The sequence below is a fragment of the Chelonoidis abingdonii genome, chromosome 17 (assembly GCF_003597395.2).
Source record: "Chelonoidis abingdonii isolate Lonesome George chromosome 17, CheloAbing_2.0, whole genome shotgun sequence".
NCBI lineage: Eukaryota > Metazoa > Chordata > Testudines > Testudinidae > Chelonoidis > Chelonoidis abingdonii.
Window position 1 is genome coordinate 31478491 of NC_133785.1, and position 17557 is coordinate 31496047.

The window sequence follows — 17557 nt, forward strand, 5'->3', positions numbered from 1 at the left end:
ATAAAAAACGAATTTACGGTGTTTGTGATGTGAAAATTGCCTTCTGTGCTGTTTTTGTTGTGCCTATGGAATCATCGTGGTAAAATATTAAAGTATAGTCCATGTTAATTGGTCACCTGAGCAGGCAATATACGGGCAGAAGACTTTACCCTCCTCGGATTCTGTTCTTACAGTTAAAGTTACTGTAGAAAATATACTCGTACATTTGATCTTCTACGTAAGGTATTGAAGCTCAAGTCCCGTTGAAGTCAGCGGGGACTTACTTACGTGCTTAGAGTTAGGCATATGCTTAAATAAGACCGGAGAGCATTCCTCTTTCTCGTCCCCAGCACGAATTCTGTATGCAAGAGCAACAGGAATTGCTGTGTTAAAGATCAGTGAGGAAAAAATAGTCAAAGTGTTAACTTAATTAGAGAAAAATGTGATCCCAAGCTACTGAATCTGTTGAACGTCATCTGAATAAATTAGAGGACTGTGCAAAGAGGAATAAAATGAACAAGGATAAGTAGAGAGTTGTCCAGTAGGCAATAAAAATCCAAAATACATGTTCAAAATGACACATCAGCTACTAAGCATCGGTTATGTGGGAAATGACGTAGGCACTATAGAGCATGAGAAATTAAAGTGAGGCATTTGCTCCAACCCATAGTTAAGAAGGTAAATGTAGTGTTGGGCTGTACAAACATGTTTGTCATGTTTAAGACTCTTCTTCCCTGTTACACAGTACAAAGCACCATTTAAACCACAGTCAAAATAAGACATGCAAGTAGGCACTATGCTGCAGAAAGGATAAAGAGAAATTGGAGCAAATACAGAAGAGAGCAGCTAGGATGATAAAGGGTTTGGAAGAAATGGGCTATGAAGAAAGATTAAAGGGAATTAAAGATCTACACCCTGGAAAAATAGAGGTGGTATGAGCATATGATTATGATATGCAAGTATATGAAGTGAAGTTACAGAGAGGAGAGAGGGAAATTGTTCTCATTAGTAACGATAAAATTTAAAAATCCAGCATTTCAATTCATATTTGTCTAGTTATTTCTGATGTGCTCTTCACAATGATATTCAGGCACCAAATTGAAAAAAGAATCAGTTTTAAATAGTAGGCACACTTGTTTATAGTAAAATCAAATGGAGATTGGTGCTTGCAGCTGAAAGAAGCAACAGAATAAAAATGGTTTTTGTGATGAGCACTTCTCCTGGGTTTTCTAGGAAGGTGCACTAGAATTCTTCAAAGAAAGTGGTGTGTTAAACTAGTGGTTATACAAGTCCTTAGCAGTTTTGGTGAGATGTCATAAGTAGAGGGTGAAAATATGCATATTGGAAAATGTGCATAATACATTTAGAACTTCATAATTTTAGCTTTAACCAAATATGTTCTATCATAGATTAATAGATTTTTAGGTTCAGACGGGAGCCTTATGACATTCTAGTCTGTCTACTACCTGTAATCCACTACAGCAGAAAGGTATTGAGGTCTCTACCTACTCTGTCACCCTGTCACAATGACTCTGCTAAGGGACCTTACTGCATCCTCTCTCCTGCAGGGGGCCACACAGGTGGGATAGAGATGGGGTAGTCAATCCCTGATTCTCTCTTAATCTGATTGCTTAGCTAAATTTAGTGAAGAAACTTCCTTGAAGCAGCTGCCCAGCAAATGGTCCCAAGGTTGGCCAGACAGCAATTTCTGTTGCTGATCATTAGGTGCCAGTCAGTTTTTCAATGCATTACTGGGACCGCATGTTGCAATATCTACAGAATGCCTCTATATTTAGTCATCTGCATGAATATACGTGCTAGTGTGAGTGTGTGTGAACACAGGTAAAAAACATCAGACAGGATTTCAGCTGTGAGCAACAGATTTTAACCCAGTTTGTCTGAAGTTGTTGTAGTCATTTGCAATTTAATTTACCATTTCTGTTTCTTCCAATGAGTTTGATGTACAACATGAATTTCCATTGGTCCTGGGTCTTGGTATGGGTTAATGCTTTTGGGGGGAGGGGTTAGGGTTTTTTTTCCCCCTTCCCAAACAAATATAGGTAAACTAGATGAGGTTTTCTGAATAGAAAAACTGCCAGGATTTTGAAAAGGGCAGAGTTGTTCATTAATTCTCGTTAAAGCTATTTGTGGTCAGTACGAGATCAGTATAATTAATTCATTAAGGTTGCCGTTTTGTTCCATAATTAAGTGAAATATGGATCTCTAAACTTTTTGGTTTTCACCTCGCATTTCTTGACTTTTCACCTGTCTGTAGCTGTAGCCAAACACAGAGTTTGACTTTATTATCATTTGTTTTTCTTTTGTGCCTTTTGAGTAACTACAGAATTCACCAGCAAGTCACAGAAGTACAGCATCTGTTCCAAATGGTCCTGCACCTCCTCAGATTTGGGACTGAAAATGGGGTATCTTGCATCAAATAATGTATCATTCTATAAAACCTGAACACGTTGGCAGTCTGTTTAATGTGATGGAGCCTCATAGATTGGAGAAATAAGAATATTGAGTAACTGTGTGATCATTATGGTTCCTGTTTGCCTCTTCCACATCTCCGTGTTGTTGTCCTAAATCTGTAAGCTCTTTGAGGCAGGTATCAGATCTTACATGGATTGTGTGAGGTACACTGAATAGGGGTTTGCAAATGATAATGAGTTTTACAACCAGTGTTTTTCTATCCTTAATGCCATTACCATTAAATGAATATTGCAATTCCTGTGAGAGATGAAACACTATTTTTACATATTGATGCTATTGTGCTTTATTGTACTTTATTCTCTTCCCTTTACTTGTTCTGACAAACTTTAAGATTAGAATGGTTTAAAACCATCCCTGGCTCAGACCTGTTGTGAGCCTGGATAGGTCAGCCAGTAGAGCATCAGACTTTTAATATGATGATCTGGGATTCAAGTCCTGTGTCTTTTGTAGGAGATCAGACTAGATGATCACAATGGCACCTTCTAGCCTGTTAATTTATGAATCCCAAAGGAGGACTAAGTTTCTCACACATGATTAATGTCTCCTATTTCAGACTCCTAGTTAATTAATGTTATCCTCTGCATTTTGAGGCCAAATAATTCATGTGCGAGGCTCTATTAATGGGGATTCTCTATATCCTAGTAAAGAGGAGAGGATAGATGTTGATAGAGTACAGGTAAGAACTGAAAAGAAACAGTCGAATGAAAAATAGTCCCATTCAGTTACATGACATAATGGCAGACAACAAAAAATGACAAATTTTGCTTGTATACAGATGCTAAAAATCTAAATACTAGGATTAGTGAATTGAGTGCCTGATATTAAATTAGGATGTTGATGTAATAGGCATCACAGAAATTTGGTGGAATGATGATAATCAATGGGACATGGCAATACAAAAGTACAAAACATATGGGAATGACAGAGTAGTTCGTGCTGGTGGGGGAGTGGCTCTATATGTGAAAGAGAGCATAGATTCAAACATGGTAAAAATCATAAATTAATCAAACTGTGCAATAGAATCTCTCTGGAATGGACAGACATCCTGTGTTTGAACAGTAATAATACAGAAATGGGGATATACTACCAACCACCTGACCAGGATGGGAATGGTGATTGTGAAATACTCAGGGAGATTAGAGAAGGTATAAAAATAGCAAATTCGGTAATAATGGGGGAATTCAGCTATCCCCGTATTGGCTGGGTACATGTCACTTTGGGACAGGATGCTGAGATAACGTTTCTAGACCTCATTAATGACTGCTCCTTGGAGCAGCTAGTCCTAGAACCCACAAGAGGAAAGGCAGTTCTGTATTTAGTCCTAAGTGGAGCACAGGATGTGCTCCAAGAGGTGAATGTAGCTGAACTGTTTGGTAATAGTGCCTATAATGTAATTAAACGTAACATCCTTGCGGGAGGAAGAGTACCAAAGAAGCCCACCACAGTAGCATTTAACTTCAGGAAGGGGAACTAACCAAAACTGAGCTAGTTTAAATGGTAATTAAAAGGTCCAGTCATGAGAGTGAAGTTTAAAACACCATAAAAGAGGCTCAAATTAAATATATGCCCCACATTAAAAAAAAAAACAATAAGAGGACCAAAAAAGTGCCAGCATGGCTTAACAGAGTAAAAGAAGTGGTTAGAGGCAAAAAGGCATCCTTTTAAAAGTTGGAAGTCAAATCCTACTAAGGAAAATAGAAAGAAGCATAAACTTTAGCAAGTCAAGTGTAAAAGTATAATTAGGCCAAAAAGAATTTGAAGAGCAATTAGCAAAAGACCTAAAAAGTAACAGCAAAAAAATCAAGAACATCAGAAGCAGGAAGCCTGCCCAACAATCAGTGGGGACATTGAATGATCAAGGTACTAAGGAAGCACTCAAGGAAGACAAGGCCACTGTGGATAAGCTAAATTAATTCTTTGCATCTATCTTCACTGCAGTGGATGTGAAGGAGATTCCCATACCCGAGCCATTCTTTTTAGGGAACAAGTCTGAGGAACTGTCCCAGATTGAGGTGTCAGTAGAGGAGATTTTGGAACAAATTGATAAATTAAACATTAATAAGTCACCAGGGCCAGATAGTATTCACCCAAGAGTTCTCAAGGAACTTAAATGTGAAATTGCAAAACTACTAACTGTGGTATGTAACCTACAACTTAAACAGCTTCTGCACCAGATGCACCAGGGGGATAGTTAATGCAATGCCAGTTTTTTTTAAAAGGCTCCAGAGGTGATCCTGGCAATTACAAACCAGTAAGCCTAACTTTAGTTCCAGGTAAATTAGTTGAAACTGTAGTGAAGAACAGAATTACTCAACAAATCATGATCATCTATGTGTCTGATAAGAGTAAATTCAGTTTTTCAAAGGGAAATCATGCCTCACCAATCTGTTGTAATTCTGTGAGGGGATCGACAAATGTGGACAAGGGTGATCCAGTGGATATATAGTGTACTTGGACTTTCAGAAAGCCTTAATAAGGTCTCTCGTCAAAGGCTCTTACGCAAAGTAAACAGTCAGGATAAAAAGGAAGGTGTTCTCATGGATCAGTAACTGGTTAAAAGACAGAAAACAGAGGGTAGGAATAAATGGTCTATTTTCAGACTGGAGAGAGGTAAATAGCCATGTCCTCCAGGAATTTGTACTGCGACCAGTTGTGTTCAACATATTCAAAAACAATCTGGAAAAAGGGGCGAGGCGGCAAAGTTTGTAGATGGTATGAAACTACTCAGAATAAATCAGTCTTAAGCAGACTGCAAAGTGTAATAAACAGATCTCACAAAACTGTGTGACTGGGTCAGAAAATGGCAGATGAAACTCAATGTTAATAAATGCATAATAATGCACATCGGAAAATATAATTCCAAATATATATACAAAATAATGGGGCTTCTCAATTAGCTGTTGCCACTCAAGAAAAAGATCTTAGAGTTATGGATAGTTCTCTGAAAACATGCTCTCAATGTGAAGTGGTAGTCAAAAAACCTAACAGAATGTTAAGAACCATTAGAAAAGGATAGATTATAAGACACAAAATATCATAATGCCACTATATAAATGCATGGTATGCACCTTGAATACTGCATGCAGTTCTGGTTGCCCATCTCAGAAAAGATATATTAGAATTGGAAAAGATACAGGGAGGGCAACAAAAATGATGAGAGGGATGGAACAGCTTCCGCATGAGAAGAGATTTAAAAGACTGGGACTTTTCAGCTTGGAAAAGAGAGGGGATGTGATAGATGTCTATCAAGCCAGAGGATGCCCAATGAAATAAGATGCAGTAGGTTTAAAACAAAAGGAAGTTCTATTTCGCACAACACACAGTCAACCTCTGGAACTTGTTGCCAAGGGATGTTGTGAACACCAAAAGTATAACGGGGCTCAGAAAAGAATTAGATAAGTTCATGGAAGATAGGTCCATAAGTGGCTATTAGCCAAGATGATCAGGGATGCAATCCCATGCATGGTGTCCTAACTGCCAGAAGCTGGAAGTAGACAACAGGGGATGGATCATTCAATAATTACCGTGTTCTGTTGATTCCCTCTAAAGCTTCTAGCATTGGCCAGTCAGAAAACAGGATTCTGGGCTAGATGGACCATTGATCTGACCCAGTATAGCCATTCTTATGTTCCTGTGATATTAACAATCTCAATTATTTTAAAAAAAGCATAAATCTGGCACTTACTGTATTAATACATAGTCACTCCAGTTGGAAGTTCTAAACATGCGTATGATATCACAAGGGAATGTGAAATCCTCTAATTAAACATGATTTTAAAAGCAGATGGAAAGTTGAGATGATGAGGGTTATAGGGTGCAAAAGAGGCAAAGAACACACTGCGAGGAAGAAAGAATGATAGACATATGAATTCATTACTGTTCTATAGAGACTTCATCTTATTCACTCTAGGATTCCCACACACACACATTCTAAAGAGTATGGATACTCTATTGTCTGATATGCTGTAAATAACTTGATGGATAGATATATTTAATATAAAATTTTCCTTTTGTCAATATCACAGCAGTACAGACTGAGAGTTAGATAATCAGTGCTGTATAGGTTAAAAACAATCGTGTAACTGTGCTGTTATAGAGCTTGGTTTCTCTGTTAGTCTCAGACAAAATAAAGAACCAGGAGACCACAAAAGGAAGAACTTGGAATGACGAGCAAGCTATGTTTCCAACACCTCCATCTGGACAAAAGAGCTCTGTTGTACCCAGAAATTTACTCTGTAAGCAGCTGACAAGGTTGAAGTCATTTCCTGTTGGCCCTGGGGCGGGGGAGAAACCCAGTCCTTCCCCCTCCCAATTCAGCCCTTGCCCGCTAGTACCCCACTCCCGGTTTTCTTCAAGCACTGTGCATAGTCTTTCCAAGGGAGTAGCAGAAGATATTGCACAGATCCTTCATCCTTCGCTGTGCAGGTGACTCAGTCATTCTCTCAATTCCTTTAAAGCAGAAGAATATCCTTCACAACAGTAACAGGGAATCAAGTACGGCTTCTTACATCACTCTCTGTTTTCCCCACTATTCTGGCAATGATTGTCACCCCTCACCAGTGTTGAAGAGGTGTAATGGAATATGAAGTATTTCAAGATTTGTGAACCTTCAGGCATAGTACACCGTGATGCCTGGGACATTATTACTGAGGTTCGCACCTCCTCGGTTTCCTGGATCTGCACACAGCTCTTATATCAATATTCAGCCAGTGTTTGAAATCCTGGTGCCCAATTCCTCAGGGCTAGTTGGTAGGTATGGCCTAATTGATAAACTAGATAAATTGTTGTTGTTATGTTGCAAGAGGTTGCTAAACTTCTTACTGTTGATTATAATGGATACCTCTGCAGAGCTATTTCAATGTCCCCTGCTCCATTTTACCAGTTTGCAAAACCCAGCATAAAGAGCATTATTAAGTTTCTTTATAAGAATAATTTGTTGATTTAAAAGCAACTTCTTTTAGCCAATTCTAATCTGAAAAATGTCTAAAAACAGCATTTTCTTAAGCAACAGACCCTGTGCTGATTCAGAGTAATTTCTAGTTACTTTAATGACTAAGCTTTTTTCTTTTTCTTTTTTGTTTTTACTGCCGTGTACATTGCAGAGCCAATAAAGAAAAATACTCTATGCTTTTTTATACTAGTGAGAGAATTGCTAGTTAAGTTCTGATTGCAAAGCCAAATTATGCCCTAAGTTGCACCTTTGCAACTGAGGAAATTGAAGGGTTGCAGATGTTTAACCAAGAATAGAATTTGAAGACAATGTTATTGCGCAGATATAACTGTAGGCATTATTTGGCCTGTAGAATCTTTGTTAATGATGCTGAGGCACAAGCCATTAAGAACATACCTCAGTTATCTGATTCTAGCTTGACCATTAGAAATAGAACAGGATCATCTTTCCTGTAAGCACATCTGCTGAGTAACTTTGGTCTTTGACAGTCACATGTTATGAGTTTCAAAGTTGGTCAAAGAATGGAGATTTAAGAGACTAAATTTTGCACTGCAAGTGGTTCTCTTAGATCTAGAATACGGTGGGAAAACAAGAGAATTGGACAGAGAGTAAGCTTCTGCTTTTTGCAGCTGAATAGCATGGTGACTATAGTCATTCATATCCAAAATCAACACAGGACACTTGGGAAACCAAGTGCCACTCTTCTCACCAAGATACTGGCACTGTGCATCTTAAGGGGACTGTCATTTCCTTTCTCAATTTGGGCCTTGCTATCTATGGTTTCTCCAGGGGGAAAATGTGGTTCTGTATTTACAATGAGGATCTCAGGTATCAGAAATGGAGCAATCAATTGTAGAAATTTCATGTCTCAAACCTAAAAAGCTCAACTGGCTGCAGTAATTGAATGGCTTCTGTTTATTGACAGATTTATTTAACAGTACTATTTGTTGGAGGTAGAGTACACATAGTGAACTTACTTCTGAAGCCTGAGGAGGGCCTTCATAGCTTGGAAGCACAATGCAGTGCTTTGTTTGAAGAAGACAGATTGAGAGGATCTACAAGGTGGATGCTGAAGACACGGTTTAACATAAGAGTGCCAGGCTGTCCCTTGTCCTCATTCCACCTGGATGAGCAGTTACAGGGAGTCTGCATGGAGATAGGACACTGAAAGCATCAAAAATAAATGTTAAGTGGACACGTGTTAAGGATTTTCTGATTTATCATTTGTATTTTTGTTACTCCATGCTCCATGTCATTAAGAAAGAGAATTACACAACAAAGTTTGCTTGGCTGAAGTATTATATTTCATGTGCCTGCGTCTAATCTTATCATGCCCCTGGATTATTTTGGATGCGTTCTGTTAAGTGTTTCACCAACAGATAATTTAGAAATAAGAAGGGGCAATCCAAATCCACTGGGCATAGAAAAATCAACTGTGCAGAGGTCTGCCTTGTGTAAATTATGTAATGCTATATGATTTACTTCCAAAAACTTGTTGTACATCACATATATTCATGACAGGTTATCCATGAGCTTGTGTGTGTGTGTGTGTGTGTGAGAGAGAGAGAGAGCGAGAGCGAGTGTGTGAGAAAATCACATAGACTCTTTCAGTGTCATTAGAAATCAATGGGGAAGATCTGGAACAAATGATTTACTTGTTCTTCCTGCCTGTATTCTTGTCTTCTACAATCTGCATGTGTCCGTGGTCTTTCTGTATGTGGCAGTATTTTAGAAGTCATATTTGCACACAAACGTTTTTAAACAATTTTTTTTAATGTATTAGGCCCAAAGTCTAATACTTGGAACAGTTGAAGGAAAATCAAATTCTTAATTCATTTTTCATTTTCTTCTTGTCTTTTCCTCATGATGCCAAATGCAGTACATAATCTTGTTCTGCTCGTCTGTCTTTTTCTGGAGTAATCCTTTTGAAGATTCTAGTTTCCCTGAACAAATAGACAATATTTAGTATTATCAATAGAAGCAGGATGGACCAGACTGATTAACAGGACACTTATCTGGGCATGTGAAAGTCCCCAAAATACACCACCAAAGATCCAAGAATAGTGCAGGGACAAAGAAGTAAAGGAACAAGTAATTTCAAAAAAGTCACTACCAGAAGTGTTTGCATTTTTAATCTTTGTTAAAAATAGCTACTTCCAAAAAAACTTAGAGCATTTCTGTTCATTGTTGAATGGTGGTGGAATCTTCCTTGTGTGTGTGCTTTAGGCATAATGCCATTTAAAATATACTATGGGTGTGCTGACTTTTCATGTTTCCATTTATGGTTAACATAAGGAATTCCCATGGATATAGTTAAAACTCTGCATTCAAATAGACACCTTCAGTCATATACTTTGAACATTTTTGGGCAGAGTACAGTAGTGCCCTCCCTGTCATGCAGAAGATCCTTGGGGGGGGGGGGGGGGGATTTGAACTCCAATTTAAAACAATATGCATAGTGATCCTGGGATCTTCCCATAGACTTGGCCATAGCCTTTAGAATCTAAGAGGTTAATTTAAAAAAATCCATTTAGGTGTAAACTGTATGACTCCCACTGGCATTATAATGGGATTTACAATGCTGAAAACCCTGCAGAACCCTTTGAAAATTTACTTTATCTTGTTTCGTGTCACATTGCCGTTTCCTAATCACTTTGGTTGTGCGGTAACATTTACTATGTAAATTGACATGCTGAAGTTTTGCTGAGTCTGACAAACACACTTAAACTGTACTACTGGCATAGCTATGAATGTCTTCATTGATCTTAATGGGATGTTAACATCAAAACTTACTTTCCCGCCCTTTATCCTTGTGCTGTAAAACTTGTTGATAAAAAACACAACAAGCCACATTAAAAATCTGTTAATTTTAAGAACAGCCAGGTCTACATTTAGTATTGACTGCAAATGCTCCTAGTAAGACTTCAGTCTTAAAATGTATCCAGCTTCATTATGCTGTTGAGCAAATAGACTGAGGCCTTGTCTACACTAGAAAGGGTTTGCAAATATAGCTATACCGGCAAACCCTCATAGGGAAGCTGCAGCTTCCATTGGCAAAATGTTTCTTTCATGGAATAACTTATACCGGTTCCCCAAATGAAATAAACAATGCCAGGAAAAGGACATTTTGACCAATACTGTATAATAACCCCATCCACATGGTGCTTTTGCCAGCAGAGCTATTTTTGCACAGTCCTAGCCAGCATGGCTGTGCCAGCAAAACCTTTTAAGTGTAGATCGGGCCTGTGATATACAAGTTTATTTGTTGTTTTGGTTTTGCGTTTGTAACTACCAAGCCTAGCCTTTTATCTGAATTTCATTGTTTAGCCTGTCAGGATCAAATGAACCTCTTAATAAAATAAAAATAAAGACAAGATACAGATTTTAGATTTTTCTCTCATTTTCTCCTGAGGTTTGCAGCATTTTATTCATGTTTTAAGATATAAAAGTGATGTTACTAAACATATCAGTATTCTTAAATTCTTCTTCTCCTTCCGCATCCTCGAAGAGTGTCCCTGACACTCTGCACCATATCTGGCTTGAGTTGACTATGTTTCTTCATGCAGGCACTCTGTTTTTCAATTGAGAATACACATGTGATTTAACATTTTTCTAACTTCCTTGCAGAGAGTGGATTGGTTCCTTCATTCTTTTAACAACTCATCAGCTATAGTTTCTCCCTCCTCGTTTGTTTTAAAAACTGATTGAAGATCATCTGAAAAAAGTTCCCATATAGATAAGGTCTTTGTGACCCTCTGAGCCTCGTATGTTCAGGTTGACCAGAGAGCAAATGTGAAAAATTGGGATGGGGGGTGGCAGGTAATAGGAGCCTATATAAGAAAAAGACCCAAAGATCAGGACTGTCCCTATAAAATCGGAATATCTGGTCACCCCACCTATGTTTTGTAGGAGAATTAGGTTGCTGAGTTTTAGAACTGTTTGGAAAAGATGGAAAAATGGAAATTAACACTTATGCACATTTTTATAATATTTTTCCAAACACCTTTTACCTTCAGAAAGTGTTAAGTGTCCCTCAATTGTCCAAAGATTTCCATTGGGCCTAAGATGAGATGTAATGGAAACTGGGAGGCTTGGAGGAATATTCTCATGTGTTTCTTATTGTTTGAGACAACAGGGAGTGTTTGAGACAACAGTGCGGTTCTCATATCCGGTGAAAAAGAAAGAATGTAACTGTAATCTTGGTTGTAGTACATGGTGAGATAATGTTCCAGAACAAGAACAAATGACATTTCCACATGTGCATAGACATAAAATGGCAAAATGTAGGTGTTTATCCATAACTATACCTGTAATCCAGGATAAAAAAAGTCATAAAACCCCACCTAGGTGCTGGTATGCAGTCATATCCTTTGCGTGTGTTTGAAGTTCATAAGACGGCAGAAGTACACTGTAGCGAAAAGATTTGCTATGAAAAATAGATGTGTGTGTGTGAGGGAGTATAAAATAGAGCCCTCAATATTATTTTGGCATTTAATGCTTAAAGCCATCTAAGGTTACGGAAATTGTTGCAAAAATATTTCCTTTACTTAAGAAGTTTCCATGCAGAAGTTGAATAAAGAAGATATTTTAGAATATGGTTCATCGGTTAGTGCAACAGATACATTTCCCTGAGCACCTCATGGCCTGGATCAAAGCGTCTCATGACTTGGATCAGTGCAGTCAAATCATTACCTATTGATTGGAATCCCACTGGAGGATTAACCCCTTAATGTTCATAAGAATTTTTTTCTTTAACCTTAGTTTCAGTAGTTGGTAAGCACTGTGATATTTCTACCAAAGCTTAGACATGGTAATAGCCTCTGCTAACTTTTTGGTATTGCAGAATTGTTTGATTATTACATGTTTCCTTTTTTACGATGAATTTTACGTTTGAAAACATTTGTGATTCACTTTATTAGAGTGTAAAAAGTCTGTTCTAGTGCAAAAAGGGCAGCATCGTAAGGAGAAGAAAATGCTTGATGGACAATATTGTGTTAAAAATAGAGCTCAAATGCCAGTTTTTTTCCCTTTATATAATAATTTGGAATGTTAAGGCCTGGATATATTGTATTTTAAGACACTGTGCTGCTGTTCAGGAATAGCTTTTCATTCTGATGCAGTTGAACTGTCAATGTGTAATATTCATAAATTTCTCATCAAAAAATCAAGTAGTTATAAGCAAGTCTGTCAAATGCTTTTCCCCTTCCGTGTTCATTTAAATTCTTTACAAAGCTTTTACTTAATGAATGAAATGTAGGAGGTACATACAAGAGAGCTGTTGGATGGCACATGTATTCAGTCTGCAAATGATATTTAATTTTGTTTTTAGAAATCAAGGGCAGGGTAGATAGGGTTCGTGAACTGTAATGGTATATTTTTGGATCCTCTATTTGTTGTGGTGTTCGACCTTTGTGTTTGCCAAGATGAATTTATTCAGAGCCTTCAGTTACAGTGGTTCTCCTCCTTTCTTTTTGTTTCTTTCCTTCAGTTTATCCCATGAGGAGCACTCACATAGCCATCCGCTCTATGGACATGGTGTATGCAAATGGCCAGGCTGTGAAGCAGTTTGTGAAGACTTCCAGTCATTCCTAAAGTAAGTGGGGGAGGGGGTTTGGGTGGTTGGGTTTTTTGTTTTTTTGGTTTTTCTGGTACTTATATTTTACTCTGAGCATGTCCTGTCATATTTTTTTACTCTCACTCACTCACTCAAGGGCCTGATCCCAAGCTCATTGAAGGCAATAGAAAACTCCCATTAATTTCGGTTGGTTTTGGATTATGTCTAATGTACATTTTAATAGGGGATGGTAAATTATCCCTTTAGGAAAAACTCCATCTGTAACTCAAATAGTCTCCTGTATACTATGCTGCTATAAAAGATAGTGTTTGAATTTGTTCAGTCTACTTTAAAGTGTTTTTCTGTTTGAATATTCCATTTTTGTTTTAAAATTACTGAAATTTTACACAGTGCAGCTTTAATTTAACCTTTATTTCAATTAATTTTGAAATTTAGTCTTATATTAACACCTTAATTGATCAGAGAGAATTGCAAACCGTCAGGTGAAATTAATTTAATGTCTAATAAGTAACTAATGAACAAAGTCTACACTAACTAAAAATAAACTGTAATTATGTTTATTAGGCCCCTACTGTTTTCTGCTGACCTCTCCTCATTGCCAAAGTATACAGTTTTACATGTTGCATCACCAGTGCATTATTGGCTAGTGTGTGGTAATGCCTGATGCCTGGATCCCAACACAGGGAAGGGAAGGTTGTAATAAATCTCACAATGCTCTTCTGTAAGAATCCACTTCCTCCCTCAAAGCTGACGTGTAAATATGTTAATACTGCATCACATATATCTCCAAGTGGATCACGAGGCACAATTAGACTGTTGGTACATTTGGGCTCCTCTTGAATTTTCATGTGTGCTAGCAGCTCCTAGATTTGCTATGGCTGTGTTGATGTTAACGTCCAACACAGACCAAATGCTCCAGCAACATTTGTGGATTGAGTGCACAAAAGGCCAAATTCTACTGTCATATTTACAATGCTATCCAAGTGGAATAAATTCATAGAAATCCACAGAATTGCTTGAGATGGACACGGGAGCAACTGAGCAGAATTCATTCGCAAATCTTTAGGAAACAGTCTTAGATACATCTGTTCTTTCTCGGAACAGTTCTGAAGAATAATTTTTTGTTTTTTTATTTTGTTTTTAAAATGGTATGTTGAGGCCTGGATTAAAATTTTTGTTTCCAAAACACAATGGGTCAGTCCTGGTCCCAATCAAGTCACTGGCAAACCCCACATTTGACTTCAGTGAAAGCAAGAACAGGCCCCGTCTGAGCTTACATTACAAGTAAGGAGTGGTGCAGTCATGAAAAGGGTCTCATTATAAGAGGATTACAAAATAAGAAGGTACTAGTCATAGATTTCCATGAAGAGTGGCCTCATTTCTTTCAGTTCATCCTGTTGTTCATTTAGTGAAATAAATGCTAATCTCTCATACTTGCCAGCTCATTTATATTCATATGCCATTCTATAACATTTAGTTCTTTAAAACAATTCTAAATTTCATTACATTTAGTGAAGGGAAAGGTTCTGGATTTGACAGCTTTGGAGACTGGAATTCTCTGTTTAGTCACATGGGGCAGATTTTGCCATCTTTACTCACTTTGAGTAGTCCCTTCTCTGGGATTGGATCCCACTAATTTTAGTAGAACTACTTATGGAGTAAGATAGTAATGAGCACGATAATGGGTCGGAATTCTGCCATGCTTAGGTAATGCAGCATGGATAGAGACAGTGTAGAATATCTGTCTGTGTGCCCCAACCCCTCATTCCCAACATGGTGGGGCCACATTTATGAATGATGGGTAGTTCAGTGTTGGTGCATTCAGTCATGGGACTTTTTGCTGACATTATAAGAAAGGTTTCCTATTAGTGTCAGCTGTGGTGATTCAGCTGTGGTATGTTCATCTGTCCCACCAGGAGGTGGAGTGAGACCACACACTCCTTTCATAGAGATCTGTGAACAACCAGTAGATTGTAACAATTTCAGGTAATTTATAACCTTGGCTAAATTTGAGCCATTGCCTACAGGTAAAAGGTTCTATCTGTACTTTTCCTAAACCATCCAAACCTCTATATTTAGAGTCTTTTTCCACTTCCAGTTTTGAAGTGTCTTTTTTTTCCCTCTCTTAAATTGTCTCTCAACAACAGCAGCCTGTTGAGTTGCCTAAATTTTCCCAGTACACAAATTCTACAATCCAAGGGTTTATCTTTCTACAAAATGATATCAGTGCTGTGTGATAGTTCACCCAGAATGTATGCAGAATAGATATCCCCAGGCACCAAATTGACATTGCTAGAGAAGCGGGTAGCACTTTATATAATGATACTGTAGTCCTCCAGATTTCTTGCCCCTACTGTGGAGTGGATGCCCTTTCAAAAATAACAATAAAATGTAAGTTTATTATTTACTGAAAAAATAGGTAGGAAATAATGCTGGAAATGGTTGAAGCTTTCATAACGGTAGACAATCGTAATTGTACCCACTGTAGCTGTAAAATCTTTGAAGGCGCGGGTCTTTTAATAGCCAGCCCAAGATAAAAAAAAAATAAAAAATGTAGCCCCCACTAAGTGAACTACAGTTTCCATGTCAGTTGAGCATTACTTAATTTCATTCACCCAAGTGAAAGGATCTGTTCTAGAGAGTGAAGAGAAGTTATATGCGGAATGAAAGCGCTATATGCCAATAAAATGATGCCGTAGTTAAAGGAGAAAAAGGACTCGAAGGTCTAAAATCCTGGTTCATTTTTTTTTCTCCTGAGGAAGAAATATCATAACTGTTGGTAAATCAAAAACAGAGATTTGACACTCTTCTGTGATCATTCTGTAGTGTTTGTTCCCAAGGTGAGGTACACCACAGGGCTCTTGATTTCAAAGATAAATACTATACAAATAACAATCCAGGTTGTCTTTCACTCACAGCCAACAGGAGGATGCTTATCACAACCAGCAGACACACAGGCTTTTGTAGGTATTTATTTCCCTATTTCTTTTTCAAATAAGTTGCAGTTTTAGTTTTTTGGATTTTTGGTGATCTCTTAGTCATTGGTTGTTATACAGTGGCTGTATCAGTAAGAGCTAATTGATATCAGCAGGTACTTCTTCTAAGTCTAATTAAATAGTTGCACCTTGCATTGCCTAGAATACTTAGTTAATATAAAAAACAAAAACAAGTCCAATTTCCCTGCTGTAATACAGCGGCCTTATTCCTGCCTCCACAAAACCCAGGTGAAGGCTTTAGGGAGCAGACATGCCTTGTATCGTATATTTACATATTACCCACATCGTAATCTGAAATGAAAGAACAGCATCATATGCAATTACATTAAAAATTGATACGCTTTATTTCATTCTCGTGTATTTTGAAAGATTGTGCAGGAAAGGGATCAGTTCTCCCCTTACAGCCCTGCTAGTTTGGGGAAATCTTTGTTCGGATGGGCAGTGGTGTACTTGATCAAGATACACAGGCATCCAGGGCCCATATTGTGGTGCAGGACCAAACCGTGCCTGTCTTTTATTTTAATGCTATCGTGATTTGGGTATTTTCAGTCTCAGAATAACATCTGTAATTTGATTATGTATTCTAAATGGGATACACACCCCTTTTGAGAGATGGGGCAACCATACATAGAGAGATGCTGGTTGCCTGCTTCATGTGAATTTAACTTTAATGAAACTAAGGAGGGTTTATGTGAAAGAAACTACTAAGTGCACTCTGTAATGTTTTCACAAGTGTTTTTATCATGGTAACATCTTGTTTACTTTAGTTGCCTGCCTAAAACTACTTGGAACATGTTAAGAAAACATTTCAAGAAAGCTTCTACAAAGAGGCTTTTGTTTAGCAGCAACTGTGAGGCAGCTCAGCTCACAAAAGTGTTAACTTTCAACCCCTTAAGCACTTCCACATGAAATTCCAGCAACTATGTTTGTGGTTTTGGAAAAACAAAGTGTGTGTTAAAGAAACCAGGTATATGCTAATACATGTTGAAGTAAGCCGGAAATCATAAATTATTTCAAACACAATAATTGCTATCATTTGCATGTCAAAATGTTCTGCAGTGAAATCATCTGCAGTTAGCACAACAGAAACTTTTGATCCAATGGTTAGAGCAGAAAAGACTAGTCTATATATGTTTTTGTTTAAATACATGGTGTCCTCAATTTCATTTTTCAAACATAAATATAAAAATTGCTGGTTAAAGGTGTTTCCAACTGTTAATCCATTATAAATGATAGTAAGGCAGCCCAAGTACAGTTAGTTGTTCCATGAAATCTGTTCTTTGTGAAAACATGTTGACACTTACTGATAAAAGAACTGATTTAATTTTCTAGGCTGTTTCATATTTTGTGCTTATGTTCAAATTTGAATGTTGCAGTTTCTTTTACAACATCCTTATTAACCTTTCTGACATTGTACAGAAGTTGAAGACCTTTCCAATAGTTACACTGCTTAAAGAGGTCAGAGTGGCCTAAATACCACAGTGCCCTCTAGTGATATATAGAATATTAGAAGGAAAAGTTTTAGATAAGTAGCCCAAAGATAACATCACAGATGTTTGTATA

The 17557-nt window shown here is 37.6% G+C and overlaps 1 protein-coding gene across 20 annotated transcripts in view; it reads left to right on the forward strand.

The window, feature by feature from the left end:
• Positions 1–17557, forward strand: part of FOXP1 (forkhead box P1) — a 523713-nt gene that overhangs the window by 457532 nt on the left and 48624 nt on the right. For all 20 annotated transcript variants that reach the window (XM_075073243.1, XM_075073242.1, XM_075073252.1 and 17 more), the window contains one exon: positions 12912–13016. In XM_075073243.1, the coding sequence (XP_074929344.1) occupies positions 12912–13016 (105 nt within the window). The remainder of the gene's footprint in view (positions 1–12911; positions 13017–17557) is intronic.